This window comes from Cuculus canorus, chromosome 2, assembly GCF_017976375.1.
Source record: "Cuculus canorus isolate bCucCan1 chromosome 2, bCucCan1.pri, whole genome shotgun sequence".
Taxonomy (NCBI): domain Eukaryota; kingdom Metazoa; phylum Chordata; class Aves; order Cuculiformes; family Cuculidae; genus Cuculus; species Cuculus canorus.
Window position 1 is genome coordinate 157,136,891 of NC_071402.1, and position 23,390 is coordinate 157,160,280.

A 23,390-nucleotide genomic window follows, 5' to 3' on the forward strand; every position below is an offset into this window, starting at 1 on the left:
TGATACTCAAGACAGCGCCTGTCCAAATTCCATTAGGATGCCTCCTTTTCAGTGGTTTGTAATCTATACCTCCTACATACCCTCAGGCTACACTGTGCTAACACATAGTAACAGAGCATGACAATTTTCTCTGCCTGCTTTACATGCAAAGCTCAGAGATATTGCTAATTTAATACTGTGGAGAGTGATGCTGTGTACACCTACAGCACAGGAAATCTCCACTGCCAATCTGTCCACACACCTCTGCCATGGACTTTTTAAGTATTCTTTATTTCAAGGGCTGTCTCTTATGTTTCTATTTATATCCCACACAAACATGTTACCTTTTCACATTTACTGATGAAATTTCTTTTCCATTTCTAAAGGCATTAAGGCTGAGAGACCTTGAGAAATCATAGAACCATAGAATGGTTTGTGTTGGAAGTAAACTTCAAAGGTAATCAAGTCCACCCACCCTGCAATGAACAGGGACACCTTCAACTGGATAGAAACTGACCTTGAATGTTCCCAGGGATGGAGCATCTACCACCTCCCTGGATAACTCATTCCCATATTTCAATATGCTTGTTGTAAAAAAATTCTTCATTATATCTAGTTTAAATCTACCCTCTTTTAATTTAAAACCATTACCCCTTGCCCATTCACAACAGGCACTGCTAAAAAATCTACCATATCTTTCTTAAGTATTTAAAGGCCACAATAAGGTCTCCCTGGAGCTTTCTCTTCTCCATGCTGAACATCTCCAACTCTCTCAGCCTTTCCTCATAGCAGAGGTGTTCTATCCCTCTGATAATTTTTGTGGCCTTCCTCTGGACCCACTCCAACATGTCCATGTCTTTCCTGTGCCGAGGGCTTCAGAGCTGGTTGTAGTACTCTAGGTGGAGTCTCACCAGAGCCAGGTAGAGGGACAGAGTGACCTCCCTCAGCCTGCTGGCCATGCTTCTTTTGTTGCAGCCCAGGATATGATTGTTCTTCTGGGATGTGAGGGCACATTGTCAACTGATGTCCAGCTTTTCATCTACCAGTATACCCAAATCCTTCTCACAGGGCTGCTTTCAGTCTCTTCCTCCTCAGCCTGTACTGATACTGGGTGTTGCCCCAACCATTTGCAGGGTCTTGTGCTCAGCCTTGTTGAACTTCATGAATTTTACATGGGCTGACTTCTTGAGCTTGTCCAGGTTCCTTTGGACAAGCCCTCTGGTCCCTCAGGACAGATGGATGACATCCTGTCTCTCAGGTGTGTCAACTGCACAACTCAGCTTGGTGTTATCTGCAAACTTGCTGAGGATACACTTGATCCCTTTGCCCTGTGGTCTGTCCACTCAAGAAGTGTGGGAAAAAAGGTTGACAGTGAAGACTGGGGCAAAAAAAATGTTAAGTACCTCAGCCTTCTCCTCATCTGAATTTGCCAATGTTGCTCACCAGGGGGTTACACTTTCTTTCATCTTCCTTTTCTGGTTGACATACCTGTAGAAGCCCTTCTTATTATTCTTTCTGTCCCTCTCCAAGTTCAGCTCCAGCTGTGCCGTGACCTTCCTGACCCCATTCCAACACAACTGGGCAGTGTCCCTATAATCTTCCAAGGATACTTGCGCCATATTCCACTTCCTGTGCGTTCCCTTCTTTTTGCTTAGTTTGACCAGCAGGTCTTGACTCACTCATGCCAGTCTCTTGGCTTCCTTTACTGATTTTTTTACAGCTAGGGATCAAGAGCTCTTGTGCTCTACAGAAAGCATCATTAAAGACCTGCCAGCTCTGTTCTGCTCCCCTGCCCCTGAGGGCAGTTTCCCAGAGGATGATATTGACTAACTCCTTTACCAGATGAAATTTTGCTTTCCTAAAATTCAGAGTCCTGACTTTACTCTTTGCCTGACCCACATCCATCAGGGCAGTGAACACTGTCAGTGCGTTATCACTGCAGCCCAGACTGCCTCCAATGTTGACATCATTAACGTCATCTGACCCATCTCCCTCCTCAAAGGCAAAGTTAGTTCGATATGATCTATCCCAGAGCTTAACTAACCTGTTACCTGTTAATAGGAAAGATTTATTTTATTTTTTTAAACAAAAAACCCCAACTTTTAGATAAATAAACCCCAAAATAATTATTTGAAAATTAAAAGGTCTGTCATAACTAGAGCTATGTAAAATGAAGAGATGAAATTATACTTTTATTTTCTCAGGTTTTACAGACCTGCTCACACACTGTAATTCACATTTGACCTGTAGCAGGATGTAAGTATGACCCTAAGGGAGGAGTAGTCTGTCCACTGTAAACATATGTCTTGCTTTCTTTATCTCCTTACAGCATCGCTAATAAAAGTGACAGCTGTTACCTCTTGTAGTGCTGAGTTTGAGGGGGTTTTGGACATCTGTTCACTAGGAACAAAACCAAGATTCATAATTCATTAGATAAACAAATAAACATTTAATCTGGAATAGTGCGAAATCTCTACAGATCTGGCTGGATTTGCACTAGTGACCCCAAGGTGGAAATATCTGCATCCATAATCACTCTTCTGGGTGAATCAGCATGAGTTTACACTATCATTGCTTCTAATTTTAATTAGCTAAGTATAATTTTTTTTTTTCTATGAGGGTTTAATGAAAAAAGTCTCATCTTATGAAGGTTCCTTAAATAAAGCATTATTAGATAACTAAAATGTTTTTAAGATGTGTCTAATCACATTTTATAGATTCTTATAGTATCCTCTGGCTGCTGCTGTGTTTCTGGAATATGTAACTAAGCTAGGCACTGACATTAATATTTATTAATACCATGTTCATTTTTAACAGATTTTTTTTTATCTTCCTGTAAATAATTTTTATGAACAGTAGCAATAACTTTATATTATACTTCTAAAAAGATTGTCTTATGAAGCACTGAAGCACCTGTAGGTATAGCTGCTTGTGTAACAACAGGCAAACCATATGATATATTAATCTTAAAGAAGGGATAGGAGATATGTCACTTGGCTTTGGATATCTAAAAGCTATATGTCAAAGTTCAGACTGTTCACATGGATTTGTGAGGTCAGCAGGAGTAAGGAAGTGATTATGAGGCCACATCTTGAATACTTTGTTCAGTTTTGGACCCCTCAGTAGCCAAAGGATGTTGAGGCACTGGAGTGTGTCAAGAGAAGGGCAACAGAGATGGTGAAGGGTCTGGACTACAAGACATATGAGGAGTGGCTGAGGGAACTGGGGCTGTTTAGTCTGAAGGAGGCTGCGGAGAGACCTTATTGTCCTCTTCAACAATCTGGAAGGAGGTTGCAGCAAGATGGATGTTGGTCTCTTTTCTCAAGTAACAAGTGATGGGACGAGAGGAAATGGCCTCAAGTTGCGCCAATGAAGGTTTAGGCTGGATATTAGGAAAAATTTCTTCACTGAGAGAGTGATGGAGCATTGGAACAGGCTGCCCAAGGAAGTGGTGGAGTCACCATCCCTCAGGGTCTTCTAAAGATGTGTAGGTGTGGCACTTTGTGACATGGTTTAGTAGGCACAGTGTTGTGTTAATGGTTGGACTGGATGATCCTAGAGGTCTTTTCCAACCTTAATGATTGTATGATTCTATTATTCTATGATTTCTGATTCAGTAAGTGGAAAGCAGCGAGTACTTTAACCTATCTCAAATGCTTATCTTGAGGTGAATGAAATCACTGGAGGGGATTGTTACTATTATGAATTTCAGAAAGGAATTTGGCTGCCTTGGCTTGAGTGTCTGTTTTCTGTACGCAGTAAGATGGAGAAAGAAAAAAAGAGGCAGCAAAATAAAGTGTCATTTAGAGAGATGCTTTGTTAAAAAATTGTCTATGGATTTAGCTGAAAATTAATGCTGTTGCTGGTTTTAATTTGAAAATGTACTCTGCTCTAACCTTCACTGTAATTGGACTGAGGAGTAACATCTGAACTGCTGTCAGTGACATTCAGAAAGCCTAATGTTAAATCCCATGCTGTGTGTTTGGTGACCCTTCCTTGTAAAATTTCATTTCACGTTTCTGTTCCTCCAAAATCACTAGAATTTTTCATTTCCTTTCAGCTGCAGACTGTGAACAAAAAATTGTTCTCAAAATCTCTCCATGCTGAAAAATCATATTAGCTTCTGAGTCTTTTCTAATCTAGTGGGTTAAAAATTTACTATGTCTTTCCTTTTAGACGATTCCTAAATATAATTATTTTTCTTATTTATTTTTTTTTTTTACTTTACAATATTGATTTCTTTGATATACATCCATCAATTAACATTTTTTTTTACATCTGGAGCTATAACTAGCATGATGTCGCTGTGGTATATTGTGCTTTCCCAGTGTCAATTCCAGAGACAACCACTCTCAAATTGAGTGTATTTAAAGCATTCTAAGGCATCTTTTCACAGGAAGAAAAAGGAAAACTGTGTCAAGCTGTGCTTCTGCATTTCAGTATGACATAGTAAGACCTAGAGAGGGCCCCACCATTGTGATATGCACTCTCAGATGGAAAGTTTTCTCTGTTTTGTTCTTTTTCACTTTTACATTTTTTCTCCAGACAAAGGTAATATTGCCTAGAGGTAGAAACCTACATAAGCCAAGTCTGTTTTTCTTTCTTTGCCCTGCACAGCTGAGATATTCTAGAGCCTATAAAGCCGTATTAATCAAACAGACCATTGAAAGAAACCAAATAGCCAGATCAGAAATAAGACTATTTTTAGTTCTTTGATTTGCAGTAAAAAATAATATAAATAGGCACATTGTGAGCACTGCCATATGTTCTACATTGAGAAAATGTTTTCATTCATGAATCCAAATAATAATTATGATTAGCTCTTGCTGAATTTTCCAGCAATTCAGAATGATTATCTAGTGCTCAGTCCAGGACACTACCTCCTACACCCAAAAGAATATTATTATAAAGAATGATTTACTGTGTTAGATAAAGAAAATGTACATAATTTTTACAAAAAAAACCATAAAACACATCCTTTGTTGATACCAGGAATAAGGACTCCTAACTAAAATCCAGCAGAATAAAAAATGTATCCAGGTATTATAGAGTTTAAGATGGGATATACTACGCTGACATTTTTGAACCCAAGTTTTTGGCTTGCTGCTCCTCTGAAAGTTAGATGACTTCAGCATCAACAAGCTTTATTGTCTTTGAGAACAAGTAATTGAAAACAGTCTATTACTGATGCCATTAAAAACACTGGGAGATGCTCAAGTACTTCAAGTACAAAGCCTCATATATTCTGCACTGGAGAGATCATGCATGGACAATGGGATTTATGAATGCAGGGTTAATTGGATTTGGAAAGCCATCTGTGGCTTTTCTCTCCTGTCTGAGTTTAGATGTTATCTCTAATCAAACAGAATAAGATGACGAGAGAAGAGTTAATGAGCGGGAAAGTGATGCTACATGTTGATGTGTGGAAAGCCCTTCTGTGTCATTGTTGGGGAAACAGTCCTGGTAAAGTCGTTAAATGCTGACTACATACCCCTGTGAAAATGGTATGTAACACCCTAAATGGGTGAAAAAGCAATAAAAATCTTTGTCTTTCCAAGGTGAGAGCTCTTAAAAAAGTTTGCAGATTTTAGTTTCAATTGGTTTGGTGTATGTATCAATATATTTTGACATAGAAAGAAAGAAAAGATGACTATGACTGTTAAATATTGGGGCCTTCTAAACAAAAAAAAATTATCTGGAAGATTGTGAACTTATTTTCTACTGAAGGAGAAGACACAGATTTTCTTTGCTGGTAGTCAAAATTAAGGTCAGCATTGCAGCAGGCTGAAATTGGAAATTGTGTTTGCCTGTCAAATTGGCAAGGCAAAAGATCAATGCAAAGGTCTAGGTTTCTTTTCGAGTAAATCTCAGCCCTAGTGTGTATTTTAACATCCTGCATAAATACCAAGGGAAGAAAAACACCGGAACCAAGGAGTAGTCTTTGCAAAACAGACATGACCCACCCCATTAGCATTTTCAACATGGGAATAATAATGAAGTATCAGAGCTTAATGAGTCTTTGAAGCTTATCAGGACTTTCTGCATACCTTAGTTTCATCCTTCACTGTGCAGAAGATCTTTTGTAGCATTTAGAAGCAAGTTCAACACCAAGGTATCTGTGTTTTTATATGTGTATGTATATATCTATATCTATATCTATATCTATATCTATATCTATATCTATATCTATATCTATATCTATATCTATATCTATATCTATATCTATATCATCTATATCTATATCTGTATCTATCTCAGCTAAAGCTTTGGACAGCTTTCAAAGCTGTCTGCAGATTTCATATATGTTATTGTTCCTTAGTGTTCAGCAAGTTCTAGAAAGAATTGTGACATAAAAATGAGTACAAGAGACGTATTAAGTGTTGAAGTTAAAAATAATAAGCCTTTCCAAAGACCAAGATAACAGTGCTTACTAGATAACAAGTCCTTTCGTGCTGGTTTTCATCTGCAGGTTTTCCAGAGGCAGTAAAGCCATGGGATTACTTCAGCTTTTCCAAAGCAAGGAGTACAAGCTATAATTAACATGCCTCCTTGGTCACAGCATCACAAAGTCTATCTGCAATGCAGAGGGAATGTGAAGAAAATGTTGCCATCAAACAATAGTAACTGTATCTACACTTCCAAACAAGTAGTTAAGGCCTCATAGATGCTTTTTACAGGAAAAGGACATTTTATGGCCTTTCCTGCCAAATTATGGAGATGTTAATCTCTGTGCCTCTGATACTCAAACATATAACATGACCAAGAATATTTCAGCTAAAAATCAAGTCCTTGGTCCTTTGCAAGATAACATTCTGCAGCGACCAGGGAAAAGCTGTAGTGTAGATCAAGAACTTTGTTAATATGATTCGAAAGCTAATTTGGCTCTGGAAAATAAAAAAATCGTGCTCATCTGCAGGAGTGCAAGAGTGGAACGTGCTGAGAGCTGCTGAGTGGTTTGGAGGACACTTGTACAGAAAAAGATAGCACATCAGCATAGGTTCAACATGGGAAGATGCTTCAACCTTTACTAGCAATCTTTGCTGTATTCTTGTTTCTCCTCTTCACTCAAATGACCAAGAAAGGAGTTCCAGATGATTGCAACATTTTAGTTGTGGTGGGCACACATTCATTCTTACCTTTAAGAAAGTAATTTTATTTTCTCCTCTGCAACTGATTGCATAACTGATAATCTCCATTGGACAATGTTTCTTTTTCCTCTGAAATATGACCCCTGCCCTTTTTAGAGCTAGGACACTCTTCCATTTTATTTGCATTTCTCTTGTACTCTGATGGATGCTCCTCTGACAGCCAGCCTCATAGGAAGGATACACATAATGTTTAGATGATGTCGAGCGGTTGCTATGGTGACCTCAGTCCACTGCTAGTTTCATAGCATTTGATAAGAGGAAGAAAAGAAGAAATTCATGATCTCCTTTTTGTTTTATTGATCATAACTGTACATCAGTCCTGCCTTAGCCAGCTGTGTGTACTACGGCCTTTATGCTCTCCCTATGGGACTTCAACAGTATTCTCAGATGATTTCAAGGTGTGATTCACAGGGTCTTCTTGTTTCTGTGTCATGAATATATGTACCCTGAAATTAGTATGGGTTATAGGAAGAAAGGACTTGCAAATCCGTTCCGTCACTGCCTTAACTGCAATGTTTTGCACATATTCACTCGATAACAAAGTTGCAGAGGCTAGCTCCTCTCATCCTATAGTAGATACCTAAAACAAATAAGCTTCTGGAAGTGCTAGTCTCTTTGCCCTTTATGGGAGGAGACTTAAAGACCAGATGAACTTATTTTCATATGTGTAAATTGCATGGAATTCATTTACCCCATAGGTTCAGTTCCTCATATGTCATATAATGATAGAATCATTTAGGTTGGAAAAGACCTTAAGATCATTGAGTCAAACTGTTAAACTAACACTGCCAAGTCCATCACCAAACCATGTCCTTATAGGCCACATCTACATGTCTTTTAAGTACCTCCAGGAATGGTGCCTGAACCACATCTCTGGGCTCCCTGTTCCAATTCTTCACAACCCTTTCAGCAAAGACGTTCTTCATATCCCGTCTAAATCTTCCCTGGTGCAATGTGAGTCCTATCATTTCTTACTTGGGAGAAGACACCAGCACCCTCCTCATTGCAACCTTCTTTTAGGTAGCTGTAGGGTGATAAGGTCCCTTCTTAAGTCTCCTTTTCTCCAGATCTCAACAGTCCCTGTTCCCTCAGCCGCTCCCGATAAGACTTTGCTCTAGAACCTTCATCAGCTTTGTTGTTTTCTGGACATGTTCCAGCACTGAAAATGTCATAGTATCATAATATCATAGTATAGTAAGTGTTGGAAGTGACCTTAAAGATCATCTAGTTCCAACTCCCCTGCCATGGGCAGGGACATACCACTAAATCAGGCTGCCCAACATCCCATCCAACCTGGGATGTCCTTAGGCACCAGTTTTCATTTGAACATTCAAATATGAACCAAGCTTCCTAATCTTACCCTTAATTTTCTTTGGCCTCAGTTTTCCTGTTTTCTAAATACAGTGAACTATACCACCTAATTTTGTATTGTTTCTGTGTGAGCATTGTGCTCACAAATCCCTTTGACCAGTCAAACAGCAATATACAGTAAATGCAGAGTGACTAATGACCTTCAATCTGTAGTTTAAAATGCCTGTGAGGCATAAGGCTAGAGAGACCAAAAACCTTGGAAGGAGTCAAGGGAAGCACAAAGCATAGGGAAAGGTGTGAGAACCTGTGAGGCCACATACTTTGTAGTCTTGCCTGGTTGTCGCTTTCTACAGATTCTGTTAATAATATTGTAAAGAACTAGCAGCTGATTCTGGATCAATTCCTTTCCATTCAAAAAAAAAAAAAGAAAAAGAAAGAGCTGCAATGAAGGAACCAGGATTGTTGGATAGTGTGCACGTTGGATCATATGTGACCTGGTACAGGACTGGGCAGAGGGCATTAGAGGCAGCGAGTAGAGTGTGCAAGTGGTAGCTGTGAGAGGAGCTCAGAAAGCCCCAGAAAAGCTGCTAAGTAGACTGCTGTTCCCGACTGCGGCTTTGCCAGCCGGCTGAACAGATTGCTGGTGCCTAAGAGCAGCATGCAGCAATAGGGAAGGGAGTGAAAATGTGGAGTGTAGTGGATTCTGTGGTGTCGGGTGTGAGAGCTCACTGATTTATTTTGTATTTATAAATTAAATGCTAAGCTTCTAGTCAGTGCTTTATAAAACAGGAAAACAATGAGATTCCTGCCTAGCCAGCTTATTACCCATGTGGCCAGACAGGACGATAACAAGGGGTAGTAGGAAATGTTTTCATAGCCTCTCTCTGCCCCAATCTCTGCAGATTCTACAGGGACAGAATCAACACACAATCAAAACAGTGTGACCATTGCATATTGATCTCAATGCTGTCAAAATAAAGCCTTTTGGAGGATTACCTATGTGGACCAGTCCTCCAACCTGTAATACAAATGGGAACCACGGGACTATAAGAAATGCATGATAAGCCATTTCAGTGCAGAATAGCTTTGGAATCCTTTCATTCCCACTCACCACCACTAATAAGGGACAAATGCTGGAACAGAAGGGTTAAATGCAAGTTGTGCTCAGATAACCAAATCTATGGGAGATAAAGCAGTTGCCATGCCAGCTGACACTGAAAGCAGCCAGCACAAATTTGGCAAGAAGGAGACCATCTAAAAGACTGCGCTGGGCTCTGAGTCTCATCACACACAGGCTGTTTCTTGGCTTTAGCTTTATCAGCACTGTTCACTTTAAAACAGAAGCAACAATTGCTTGCATCAAATTTCTCATCCATTGGAGGATAGTGAGGAAGTATTCATGTTTTCTGGGACTCAGCAAATGAAAACCATGGAACAAAGTCTGATAAATGTGCAAGAAAGATCTGGATGTCTGCCACTAACTCTATGGGAAGCTGTTGGCAAGTCCTTTGATTATTTTTTTCTTCTTTCTCACCTCTTCATGTAAAAATCAGAAATAAGCAATATTTTCTATGTTTGCTTTCTCTGTTTGGTTTTTGGACTGACAATTCAGCATTCTGATGGATCTTCTCCAGGGTCTCTGAATAGTACTGCAATAACATCTAATTAAAAATGACAGTTAAAGCACTAATGGAAGATTTTCTTTACTTCCCAAAGAATGGCACTTACCTACTCAGTCTCGTCAAATAGGGAATAACACTGTCTGTCAATATTCTGGGTAGACCATCCTTTGTCAAGGATAACATTAGCTTCCTCGGAGTTTATTGACTAATGTGAGCAATTATTGATCTAAAAAATCGTGTTCTAAGACACTGTTAAACAGCTGCTCTTGGGTCCATCTTTCTGTAGTTCAAGGTGTGCTGGTTTTTGATTACATGTGAGGAGCACAGGTGTCAATGTAAGTCATGAATGCAACCCTTGAATTAAAATCCTGAAAGATGGGTTTACAGTATAAATGCAGATGAGGAACATATTTTATTTGTTCTTCATTTCTGGGAGAGTAATGTAGTTCATCTAGCGTGTTGCTTAATCACCTTGATGAGCCTTCTCTGCTTCATCATTGAACTCTGATGCACACATTTCTCATTGTTCATGTCCTAACAGCAAGGCAATAGAAGGACTCTTGTGAAGGCACAGCAAGGTGCCCTGCGCTTTTCCCTGTTACATCACTGACACGAGAGTAACTTTGCTGAGTTATTTATGTGAAAAAAAAAAAAGCCCTAAAAACCAGTTTCAGGGTAATAGTCTGAAAAAATGAGAGGGTCCGCTCTGTCTGGACTTCCTACAACCCCACCTCAAATGCAAGCTCAGGCTTTGTCCCTATATGTGCAGATATCTTAAGTGTTAAGCACAGAAAGAATCTGAATGAACTCCATTGTCGCGCTCATACATGTGAGCAAACGTAGCTGTTGGCACAGTTATCTGTCGTGTAAACATTGATATCCTAGTGCAGGATACATAAACATATGGTCTCAGAGAGAAGGGCAGCAGCAACACTTAGGAATTTAAAGCCAGATGGTGGCTGTATGTTCCTTCATTCTGTGCATTTTATTATATATATGCACATAATTGTGTGTGTGTGTATGTTATCCCAACACTCATTAGATGAACGTTGACTTTTAGTTGTAATTCAGAGCATTATGTTCAGTGTAAATCTAATTGACTTTCTGGTAGCTTAACTTATTATTGAAAATTAGGTTGATGGATCAAGCCTAAAAGCCTGTATAGTGAAAGGTTGTACTGGAGTCTTCTTCAGTACATTAGCAAAGCCTCAGATGTAGAAAAATATGTTAATAGAACACAAGTTTTCTCCTACAGCAATTAGAAAGTTAACATTGTTGAAAATGTGAATCACTTCATGATGTCCAAACACAGCTAAAATGCAATAATAATTTGGGTATAGAAAAAATTACCCCAAAAAATCTCTTCATTTTACAGATGCTCATTTATAGAATGTTTTAGTTGTTATTGCTGGTGTCACAATGTTCCAAATGAACTGAAATCTGATATTTTAACATCAGTGTTAACATCATATTTATAGTGGTAATTTTTGTTTCTTCCTTTTTAGATTATAAGAATAAAAGAACTAAATTTAAAACATTTGAATTTCCAAAAAAGATTTTTTTTCTCATCAATCAGTGTAACATGCCAGGATACCAAGAACAGCAGGCTTCAAGCTTTTTAGTATTGGCCTAGTCTTTCTCCAGCATAAATTCTGGAAAGTTTGTTGCATCATATTTCAGGATTTAAGCCTCAATGTACAACTGATAAAATAAAACTGGGTTTTATGAGTCAAAGAATTCTGGAGGGCTTTTTTGCAGCTTCTTCTTGTCTTGTAAGGTCATTGTCAGATACAGGCTATGGAGTTAGGTACCAACATGCAAGGAAGCAATTTCGTTATGAGCTACTGATTTGAGTGGCAGCAGGCTATGAAAGACACTGTGAAAGAGAGAGATCAAGGAACAGCAGTTTGCTCTTTGTTCTTCTGCTTAATAAATACAAATGCAAAAATTCTCACAGGAAGAAGGGTATGGAACTTTTAAAGTGTGTGCAGAGGATGGTCACAGAAGTCTGGAGCTGAGAAAGTTAGTGTTGTTTAGCCAGGGGAAAGGAAGGCTTCAAGGTCACCTTATAGCAGCCTTCAAGTAATTAAAGGGGCCTCTTGGAAAGCTGAGGAGGGGCTCTTTATCAGGGAGTGCAGGGACAGGATGAGGGGAAATGATTATAAGCTGAAAGGGGGCGGATTTAGATGAGCTATTAGGAAGATTTTTTTTCCTGTGAGGGTGGTGAGGCACTGGCACTCGTTGCCCAGAGAAGTCATGGATGCCCCATCCCTGGAAGTGTTCAAGACAAACTTGGATGAGGCTTTGAGCAACGTGATCCAGTGGGAGGTTTCCCTGCCTGTGGCAGGGGGCTTGGAACCGGATGATCTGAATGGTCCCTTTCAACTCAAACCATTCTATGATACTATGATCCTAAAGTTGGTATTTGGAATTCAGACTTTAGCAACATAGGTTTATATCCGAGCAGCACCACTGTTTATAAACCTAGAGTTTGGTAGTGTCGGAAGGGAAATAGATCTATCCAAAATATTCCACTGAGGCACCCCTATTATTCTGCCAAGAATCTGTAGCACAGCCATAGTGCTTCTGCAGCATCTGGTAATTTAGTCTGATGCAGTAAGCTGGATGATCTTTGCTGGAAAAACTTTTGGAAAAAGCTTCAGTGACTTCTCTTCAGAATTAGTACCTACCTAATATTCATAAACAACCAAGAATTCTCACATGTGAAGTCATGAAAGCAGCTGGAGTTGGGCAGAGAAGCCAGGAAGCCAAGGGTGTTCTTATCATGGCTTTCAGTGTTAACCATTCATAGTAACTGGTGGGTTAAATGTGTAGGTTATGATGTTGAATACATCCATTCAAAGACACTCTAAGCCTATCTGATGCTTCAGCTTAGTTTGCTGGACTCCCATCACCATCTTCACATTAAGTCCTCTGTTTTCCATCTTAGAAGAAAAAAATTACATCTGATTTATTTTAGGGGAGAAAAATCAAAGAATTTAAGATCATTACATGGTAAGGAATTTGAGAAAATATAAAATATGAAATGCATTTTATGCTGTACTGAAAGCCCTTTTACTATTTTATTTCATTAGATGCTGTCTTTCTCCTTCCCTCTATGATCGAAATCAATCTTTGTTTGTTTTTACTCCAAACAATACTCGCAAATTGGTGAATGGCTTTTTTAATTCCTAGTTCAGATTTGACCATACGGTCAGGGTTAAAGAACAACCTGAAGCCCTGTGGTTGCACCAGAGGATACAGAACCAAGGTGATCTAAACATTTAACCTGCCATAGCAGTCAACAAAATGTTGGAAACATTTTTTCTCTAGTGGATAGTCTAGTCGCAGACAGCATTGTCAGGCTCCTCTGTGCCTGTGCACAATGCAGCAGCACCACTTGGTGGCTCAAGGCAGCTCCTCTTTATTCATCCTGAACACTGAGCTTGAGCCAAAAAACATAGTTTTCTCATTTTTCATTGTAAGATTTGAAATTGCATTATACAAATCAGCATGGATTTCAGCACAGTATCTTGGAAATGTGTGAGTCTTTCTTATTTCAGAACCGTCTCCTTTATTAAAAAAAAAATGGGGAAAAAAAGGCACAAAAAGCTTTCTAATTTCTTTTTCATATCCTTCCTGCAGTTTGATGAAACTCTATGATAACCAGAGACAACAATACAACACAATGGAACACCCTCTGAAAACCACTTTCCCGTTGTAAATACACAGTATTGATCTTGAAAATAAAGATTTAAAACAAATTTTCTCACAGTTCTTCTCTAGGCACTGCTTCATCCATTCCTCTTACGGGAGGCAAACTATCATTAAGATCAAATTAATAATTATTATCCTTCTACTTTCAGGTTGGGAAGTAGATAACTTGGGGCAAACCCATGCAGGTAAGAACAAGTTATGTCCACTACCTATGTTAGTCCGTTCTCAGAATTGTATGTATATCAAGTGATAATTTCAGATTATGGAAAAGTTTTTTGTGCATCAACTATTGTGATAATGAATATATGTATTTCATTGTAACGTTTGGTTAAAAAGTGATAGTAAAAATCTGATAAGTTTCCAGAAGCCAATGTGATCTAACCTAAAATCACAAAATTAAACTGTCTTACTGAAAAGTAATTAATTATTGTTTTTTGTCATTGATGGATGGCAAAAGCTTTTTCATGAATTCCGTGGAAACCGAGCATATTTAAATATCTACAGACTATAAATTTAAATTTCTAAAGGTAGAGTATCTGACTCGTGTATTTTTATGATAAATTGGTCCTAGTTTGGCTGTATGTAGTTTTAACTGTGTGCTCACTGCTTGTAGTAGCATTTTTTTAATTTTATAGGTTCAGCTTTGATTTAAACTCAGAAGTAAACCTGTATTTACTTCCTGAAAAGACAGAATCAAGTATTTATCGCCTTTGGGCTTCATCCAAACAAATAAAAATTAATTTGATACTGTGGACTGATTTCCACAGAGACCAGTTCGGGTCCTGACCGAAAACACAATCAAAACAATTTAATACCAAATTTCCACTTTTATAGGTGATTATGACCTGCTGGAAAGCACAGCCCAGTCTCCCCTAGGTAAGAATCGGAATCACTGAGTGTTTCTCTTTTTATTTTAACTGCGTTAAAAAGGAAGCTCCAAGCTTTTTCCCCTGACAATTAGGTATTACTTTCCAATCAGTTCTAATTATGGTGACACATTTTCCGATGCGTTACTTTTAATGGTATTATGAAAATTTATTCCTCCACTGTTAAGCATTGCAATCTAGCAAGTGTGATGTTATAAATTATATCTACCTGCTTAAAGATAATTACTTAATGGTGTTAAGGAAAGTCAACACCATGATTCAGTGGTTATTTTTCTTTAGAAAACTAGCAATGAATGTGCAGGAGTAATTTACCAAAATTTGGCAAGTAATGCAGTGTTCTTAAATGAGTGGTGTGATTAAATAGATATATTCTGCTGCATGGATGGCAAACAGATTCTCTAAAAATAAGGTCACTGCTAGTGTTATGAGCTATGTGACTAAACTGTTTTAAGAATGCGAAGCAGCACAACCTCAATAAAAAAGTACCTTGAAAATTTCCATTTTTTTTGGTCAAGGTACAGCTCAAACTCCGAAACCTGTAATAGGTCAATAAATAGAAACTGGAGAGGAAAAAATGCAGCCAGCAGCCTGGCTCTAATTTTTCTACCTGGTCACTAAGCTCTGGCAAGAGTAACGGTACTTAAAAAGAGCACCACACGGGCCATCCCACATTAGGCAGCCTCAGTAACAAAGTGAGTGTCAAGAGACACTTCTTCTACCCCAGCTCTTATTTCTCAGTAGAGTTTTAAGCTTTTTGACTGTGTTAGTAAAAGCCATTTAGGAGCTAGTCCAAGATTAGCCAAACAATTAGGTTAAAAAAAAAGAGAAAAAGAGAATGAGATTTTCTCCCAACCAGTTTTAAGCCTCTTTCAGATTCTTGCTTTATAGTAAGGCTATAAACTGGGATTGGAACAAATAATACACAGAGGAATGCAACAAGCTCTCAAACAGGTTTAAAATTGCCAACTGAAGCCTCACTGAACACCTGGAGATATAAGTGAAGACAAAGACAGAGACAGAGACAGACATAGACACAGACACAGACACAGACACAGACACAGACACAGAGAAGAGATTCCCACTCCATCTTTCCCTTTTTTTTTCTACAGAGCCTTCTCACAAAGGCCCTCTCAGATCAGAGCCTAGGCTTGTAGATAAATGACTGGAATACATGTTACCTGGCTACAGTCCTACTGCATCACCAAAGATATATAATGACTATTTTAGATATTTTAAAGTGTCATGCCTGGCTTCCAGCAGCTGCTCCAAAAAATCACGTTAGCCTAGTGGATTTTTACCAGTGCTATCCATATGCTTCATATATAGACCACTTTAAGTAGTGCAAAGTGCATTCCTACATTTAAGCACTGGATTTAACCTGTGGCTATCTGAAATGTAGATGTCCACATGAAAGCTGTATTCCTCAGAAGCCTCTCAGAGTAAACGGAGAGAAACAGATACTTAGCTGACCCCTGGTTTAAATACCCACTTGGGAATGAGAACTTTGTGGCGTGGAGGCACTGACTTCGCTGCCAGTTGAATCTTTTTTGTTCTCTGGTGATCCTCGGTAATAGTAGACATCCATAGATGGTAGTCTACTAGTGTAGAACTAGCTCGTTAAAGATGTTGTTAGACTTTGAAGATGCCATTAAAGTCTTCTACAGAGTGCCAAACAAATAATACCTCCAGTGATACTGTAGGATTTTCTTTCATCGTGTACCAAGGGGAGGGAGGGTGTGTCCTGGGGTTTGCTTCAGCAATATCATATTCCCAACTGTATTTGACACAGGGGACATCAGCAGAAATTGCACTGAAGATGGCTGGTCTGAACCTTTTCCTCATTATTATGATGCCTGTGGCTTTGATGAAAATGAAACAGAATCCGATAACCAGGTGGGAATTAATCTTTTAAGTGAAAACAAACGAAAGGGGGGGAGCAGCAGGCTGCTTTTTGTCATCTGGTTGTGTTCTGATTTGATGGTGATTAGAATGAGGCAATCAGATATTTATGGCATAAAAATGTGACAAGCAAGATTTAAATCCTTCCTAGGCCGGTACTGAATATTTCCAAAACATGAATGTTTACTGTTGGTAGAGTTTATAACTTCTAGAAGCAGGGATTAGACCCCACTTCTTCCCTTGTTGACTAATTATTTCCCATAGTCAGACATCTTTTTTCTACATATGTATGCACAATGGTCAAAGAATGGTAGACAGCTTTTTCTAGCTCACTGACAAATAAGCATCATGATATGCAGACCCAAGGGTATGTCAAATACAGAGCAGCGCTCTAATGCACAGTGAGATCTCGGGGGAACCGAAAGGAGGAAACAACCAGGCTGTTTAAGAAACAAATCCTGCCTATGGTTTCCCCTCCACGTTGACAGAAAGAAGATGTGACCATAGATGAACCATTTAACCATGTGTTGTTTGCCTTCCAAGGATTACTACTATCTGTCTGTGAAGGCTCTGTACACAGTGGGATACAGCACTTCTCTTGTTTCCCTCACCACTGCCATGGTTATCCTGTGTCGTTTCAGGTAAGTCAGGACACGAGCAGTGAGCTGTTCAATCACTGGGGGAAAGAAGCTGGAATTGATCAACCCAGAACAATGTTTATATTTTCCGTCTCACCAAATGCAGAATAAGAGGGAGACAACTCTTTAATCTCTTTAACAGAGTTGTTCCCCCAGTTTGGACACGCCCCAGTAGTCGCATTTTGGTAGACTGTAGATTCAACTGCAGAAGCTCTGACTCTGTTTTACGTAATGCAGAAGCTGCGTGGGACTGGATCTATTTTATTCTACCTTGCATGCTTTCACAGGAAAATCCCCAAGTTCTCCATTTAATCAGATTTAGAGACAGTATTATCCACACACTTGACTTTCAGTTGTTGCTGTTCTTATCACCAAGGTGCTAGAAGCTCTGACCACAGGTCAGAGTGTGCTACTTCCACAAAATAAAAGTCTGTTTTCCCTTTTTCTTCTTTTCCTCTTCCTTGCTCTTTCCCTCCAGGAAGCTTCACTGCACTCGAAATTTTATCCACATGAACCTCTTTGTTTCATTCATCCTACGTGCTATATCTGTATTTATTAAAGATGGTGTTCTTTATGCTGAACAGGATGGAAACCACTGTTTTATCTCAACCGTAAGTAAAACCAAAGCCTTTCCCTTTATTTTTTTCAGCATAAAATAACAAATACCATGAGGCAAGCAGCCGTCTGTTGAGCAGTATAGGCTTAGAATCTACTGGGAGGGAAGATAATTGGTTGTAAATTTACCACACAGTTCATAGCAAAAGTGTGGGTGTTATTGTATCATGATGTCATCAGTGTCCAAGCTTGTCCTTCAGGACAAACCTACAGCTTTCGGTTTCTGATTCTATTGAAGTTGTTTCTTCCTTTCACAGATATGCATAGTGATAGGGAGTATGAGAGAAGACATAAGTAATTTCCTTCATCCAAAGGTCTGTTTTTTCACCAGAGACTTATTTATTCTGGATGTCAGGCAGTTGTGTAGGAAGGATGACCAGCCAGATGAAAAATAACCCTGACAGCCACACTCTCAAACAATCATTACTATTAGCCACGTGTTTGTCTCTGAAATGTGTGGTTTCATGGAAAGCAGTCTCTTTCAAAGATGCATTTGGCTATATGTTACATGTAAATCCTAATCCCTCTCACATTTAAGTCTAGTATTTTATTTGATAAATCAGCTCAGTGGCTGTAATTATGGTGGAATTATAGTGAGTTCCCAGACTGAGATCATCTTTATCCATCCAGTTATGAGCTAAATTCCCAATGAGTCACTTCCATGAAGAAAGTGCAGCTGTGTAGTTTCTGAGTCAGCCTTTTCTTTGTCATTGAAACTAGTTTTTGCTTTTAATTCTTCTCCATGATGAAGTTATGTTAGGTCCGTAGTTTGTTCACACCACTCTTATAATAGTGCCATCTGTCTGTTTTGAAATCCTTGAAGCATTGTTAAACCTTGTTTAACCTTGTTAAAATCGGTCATCTCATGGTGGGATCTGCAACCCTAGTAGAGTTTCTATTAAGAAACTCAAGTTCTGATGGTTTAAACATACTAGATTTGTTCCAGAGGATGGATTTTGAGTGACAACTAGTCAAAATTGTCAGCCTTCCACTGCTCCAGGCAGAAGCGTCAAGTTTATTCTGGTCTAATGTGTTGAAGAGTCCTGCTTTTGTAGAACTAGTGATATCTCACTGGGTTACAACATTGGAAAGACAAGATGTCCTACTTTTATAGAGTCAGGGTAGGGCTTGGTTTGCACCTGAGGCTTTTATCATAGGATCGTAGAATCATTTAGATTGGAAAAGACCTTTAAGATCTTTTAGTCCAACTGCAAACCCAACACTGCCAAGTCCACTACTAAATCATGACCCTAAGTGCCAAATCTACACATCTTTTAAATACCTCCAGGGATGGTGACTCAACCACTGCCCTGGAAAGTCCGTTCCAATGCTTGATAACCATTTCAGTAACCAAATTTTTCCTAATATCCAGCCTAAGCCTCCCTTGGTGCAACTTGAGGATGTTTCCTCTCATGCTATCACTTATTGTTTGGAAAAGAGAGTACCATTCATCTCACTACAATCTCCTTTCAGGTATTTGTAGAGAGTGATGAGGTCTCCCCTCAGCCTCCTCCTCTGCAGGCGAAACAACTCCAGTTGTTTTTTTTCTTTTTTCTTTTGCCTGCTGCTTTTCTCCCAATAAATGAATGAAAGCTATTGTTTTTGCAGTAAATCACTGTTTTATTTACACTTACACTTACTTTCATTTTCTATCTCCGAGTGACAGCACTCGCAAACAGAAAGAAAGTAAAATTCTCAACTGTACACAGGAGGGTGCAGCCTTTCTGATCCTTCTTTCAGGGTTTTCCACAATCGTCCTGCCATTTCACATCCTTCCTTAGGGTTCTCAATACACAACTGGAGCCTTTTCTTCTCTGTACTTAATTCTTGGAAGGGGGCTTAAATCTAGCAATTAGCGTCCATTGACAATTTGAACTCCCACTAATACAAGATATTCTCAAGCTGTCTGCAGACACTCATCGACCACCTCCCACTGGTAAAATTGGCTACCTGCCCTTTTGAGTTTTCCTCTTTAAGTGGCACCACACATTCTTCTCATGCTTTTAAAACTTTATTATTAAAAGTATATAACACTAGTCCCAGTTTTGTTCCTTTCCACTAAGAGATTTAGAGAGCTTGAAAGCATTTTCTCTGTCTCTTTGACAGACACAACATGGAAATAATTTTGTTTTTCTTGATTCTCTGCAGGTGGAATGCAAAGCTGTGATGGTGTTTTTTCACTACTGTGTCATGTCCAACTACTTCTGGCTGTTCATTGAGGGCCTGTACCTTTTCACCTTATTGGTAGAAACCTTTTTCCCAGAGAGGAGATATTTCTACTGGTATACTATTATTGGTTGGGGTACGTGACATTTCTTGTCTAAAATGTGTCTCATTGTGCAAGACAACTCCAACTCCACGAACCATCTAGTATTTCCCCATACTGTTCCAAAGCATAGTTTTAATCTTTAGACAGAAGTATCACTGCAGAACAATGTTGTGCTCTTTTGTCTGTGTAGTCTTGAACTGAAATCTGAAGGATGCTGCATCCCTTGCAGAAATGCAGTTCACAACTGAAAATTGGCTTCTACAAGATAGGATTTCAATGCCAAGTTCTTCAGCTTAATCAAATCCACAATGTTATGTCTAGTCCATTTTCTAAGATTTCATTTGTGCCTTTTTTCCAGACAATAGCTAAATTGAAAACATATTCAAAGGCTATCCACATATGCCCATCATACTTGGGTGGGAAACTGAAATGGGAAGAAACAAGATCTGTTTCAGAAAGGCCAGTTGCACAACGGTAACAAGTGTAATTAAATTTCAGGCTGGCCTTCTGGAGATAAATTGATTCCTGCAACACATTAATTGAAACGGTTCTTAACTGACATTTTTGTGCAGAGATCAGATGGTGAATAGGGAAGAATATATCAATTTTAAACGTACCCTAAGAAGTTTAAGTTCAGTTTTTGTATTTAAACAAACATCTTCTGAAACAACATGGAAATAATCCTGTATATTTATGTGCAAAGTCTGCATGCAGACCATATCCCTTAAACTAGTCTACATTGAAAAAAACATCCTCCTGTAACCTGAACTTTCAGTTAATCCACACCTGGTTTTGTTTTTTCCCTCCTGAAGCAGCTGTATATATACAAAAATTCCCATCTCTTGACAAAGACTCCTTACAATAAGAACAAAGTTATAGAGAAGAAAGAAGAGGGCAAGTGATCAGAAATAATATATGGCATATAAAGGCTATTGGAAAAAGTTATTGTAAATGAAACTGTTGGAAAAAAGATGTTCAGAGTTCCTTTTGTCTTATTCACACATGTAGAATTACATTATAGCTGAGATATAAGATTATTTTCAAAAAGAACTTGGGGTTATGTACATGAAAATGTGACAATTATAAAAAAAAACCAATGTGTAAATCTTTTAAATCTAAGCTTGAATCAAAATTTAGGTTCCTTTACTTAAGTTGTGTATTAATTGAATATTTCTTTAATAAAATAGCTACCCAAATTGATTCATTCTGCAACCTCAAGATATTTGGTCTTGATTTGAATACCATATCTAAGATCTAGCTGTTTAGCTTCTATTTATCACTTCTCTTTCAAGGCTGTATCAATAATGTCCACTTATAACACTAGGACAATCTGCAAATATGCATGGGTTTGTTTTGTTTTTATAATACAGTATTTTCTCAACTCATGCATAATAGCAGTTCCCCTGACCTGATAGGGGCAACCGGCACTCTGCAAGAACAGAAGCCCTTCCAGACTCTGAATGCAAGTCACGTAGGGCAAAACCAGCCCCTCAGCTCAGAGGGAGTTGCACTAAAGCAGCAAGAAGCAAGAGCTCAGCATTTTGTAACATCTGGATGTTTATCTGTTTCTTAAAATGTGCTGAGCACAGCAGTGTCATCATTTGATTAATGAGAACTACATACGGCTGTGTTGATACAGACGTATTTTTTTTCCTCTTAAATATACAATGTTCTGCTAAGTTCTCTGGATAGATTGCCATCTTCCTGAGATCTCTCCTAATGCCTGCTCCTTACAGAGCTGAAATATTGTCAGCAAGAATAGCTTTTTTCTCTGCCTTTGAGGCTTGTCTGTTTCCTAGCATTACTCAGAAACTGAAAAGAATGTGATGAAGATATATTTATATCTTTTGATGTAAAGATAAGTAACGTGAGTATATGTATATTCATAAAGCAGATGGTTCAGAACTCCAAGCTAAATTGAAATGTGCTTTTTGAACTGTATTTTTATGATACATGTATAGAATCATAGCATCATAATTGTTTAAGTTGGAGAACAAATTGGTTGTTGGAAAAGACATTTAAAATCATCAAGTTCAACCCTTAACCTGCTACCAGGTTGTAGAGAGCAGTAAGGTCTCCCTCCAACCTCCTTTTTTCCAGACTAAACAACTCCAGTTCCCTCAGCCTCTCCTCATAAGACTTGTGCTCCAGGCCCTTCAGCAGCTTCATTGTGCTTCTCTGGACACAATCCAGCAAACAGTGTCTTTTTGCAGTGAGGGGCCCAAAACTGAACATAGGATTCAAGCTGTAGCCTCAGCAGAGCTGAGTAAAGGGGGACGATCACTTCTCTTGTCCTGCTGGCTGTGTTGTTTCTGATACAAGTCAGGATGCTTTTGGTCTCCTTGGTCACCTGGGCACTGTGCTGGCTCATATTCAGCTAGCTGTGGACAAATACCCCCAGGTACTTTTTCACAAGGTAGCTTTCATAGAATCATAGAATCATAGAATGACTAGGTTTGAAAGGACCCACTAGATCATAGAGTCCAACCATTCCTAACAATCCCTAAACCATGCCCCTCAGCACCTCATCCACCCATCCCTTAAAAACCTCCAGGGAAGGTGACTCAACCACCTCCCTGGGCAGCCTGTTCCAGTGCCCAATGACCCTTTCCGTGAAATTTTTTTTCTGATGTCCAGCCTGAACCTCCCCTGGCAGAGCTTCAGGCCATTCCTTCTTGTCCTATCCCCTGTCACTTGGGAGAAGAGGCCAGCTCCCTCCTCCCCACAACCTGCTTTCAGGTAGTTGTGGAGAGCAAAAAGGTCTCCCCTCAGCCTCCTCTTCTCCAGGCTAAACAACCCAAGCTCTCTCAGCTGCTCCTCATAAGACTTGTTCTCCAGCCCCCTCACCAGCTTCGTTGCTCTTCTCTGGACACGCTCCAGAGCCTCAACATCCTTCTTGTGGTGAGGGGCCCAGAAGTGAACACAAGATTCAAGGTGCAGTCTCACCAATGCCGAGTACAGAGGGAGAATAACGTCCCTGGACCTGCTGGTCACACCATTTCTGATACAAGCCAAGATGCCATTGGCCTTCTTGGCCACCTGGGCACACTGCTGGCTCACGTTCAGTTGGCTGTCAACCAACACCCCCAGGTCCTTCTCCTCCAGCTTTCTAGCCAGACTTCTCCTAGTCTGTAGCACTGCATAGGGTTGTTGTGCCCCAAGTGCAGGACCCAGCATTTGGCCTTGTTAAACCTCATCCCATTGGCCTCGGCCCAGCGGTCCAGCCTGTTCAGATTTCCAGACACTCTTCCCCAAGGCTATAACAATGCAGGGGTTGTTCTAACCCAAGTGCAGGACCTGGCACT

General features: G+C 39.3%; 1 protein-coding gene across 9 annotated transcripts in view; it reads left to right on the forward strand.

Moving 5' to 3' along the window:
* Window positions 1-23,390, forward strand: part of ADCYAP1R1 (ADCYAP receptor type I) — a 155,973-nt gene that overhangs the window by 91,091 nt on the left and 41,492 nt on the right. For all 9 annotated transcript variants that reach the window (XM_054059069.1, XM_054059076.1, XM_054059072.1 and 6 more), the window contains 6 exons: window positions 13,927-13,962; window positions 14,612-14,653; window positions 16,454-16,557; window positions 17,107-17,204; window positions 17,680-17,812; window positions 19,965-20,118. In XM_054059069.1, the coding sequence (XP_053915044.1) occupies window positions 13,927-13,962; window positions 14,612-14,653; window positions 16,454-16,557; window positions 17,107-17,204; window positions 17,680-17,812; window positions 19,965-20,118 (567 nt within the window). The remainder of the gene's footprint in view (window positions 1-13,926; window positions 13,963-14,611; window positions 14,654-16,453; window positions 16,558-17,106; window positions 17,205-17,679; window positions 17,813-19,964; window positions 20,119-23,390) is intronic.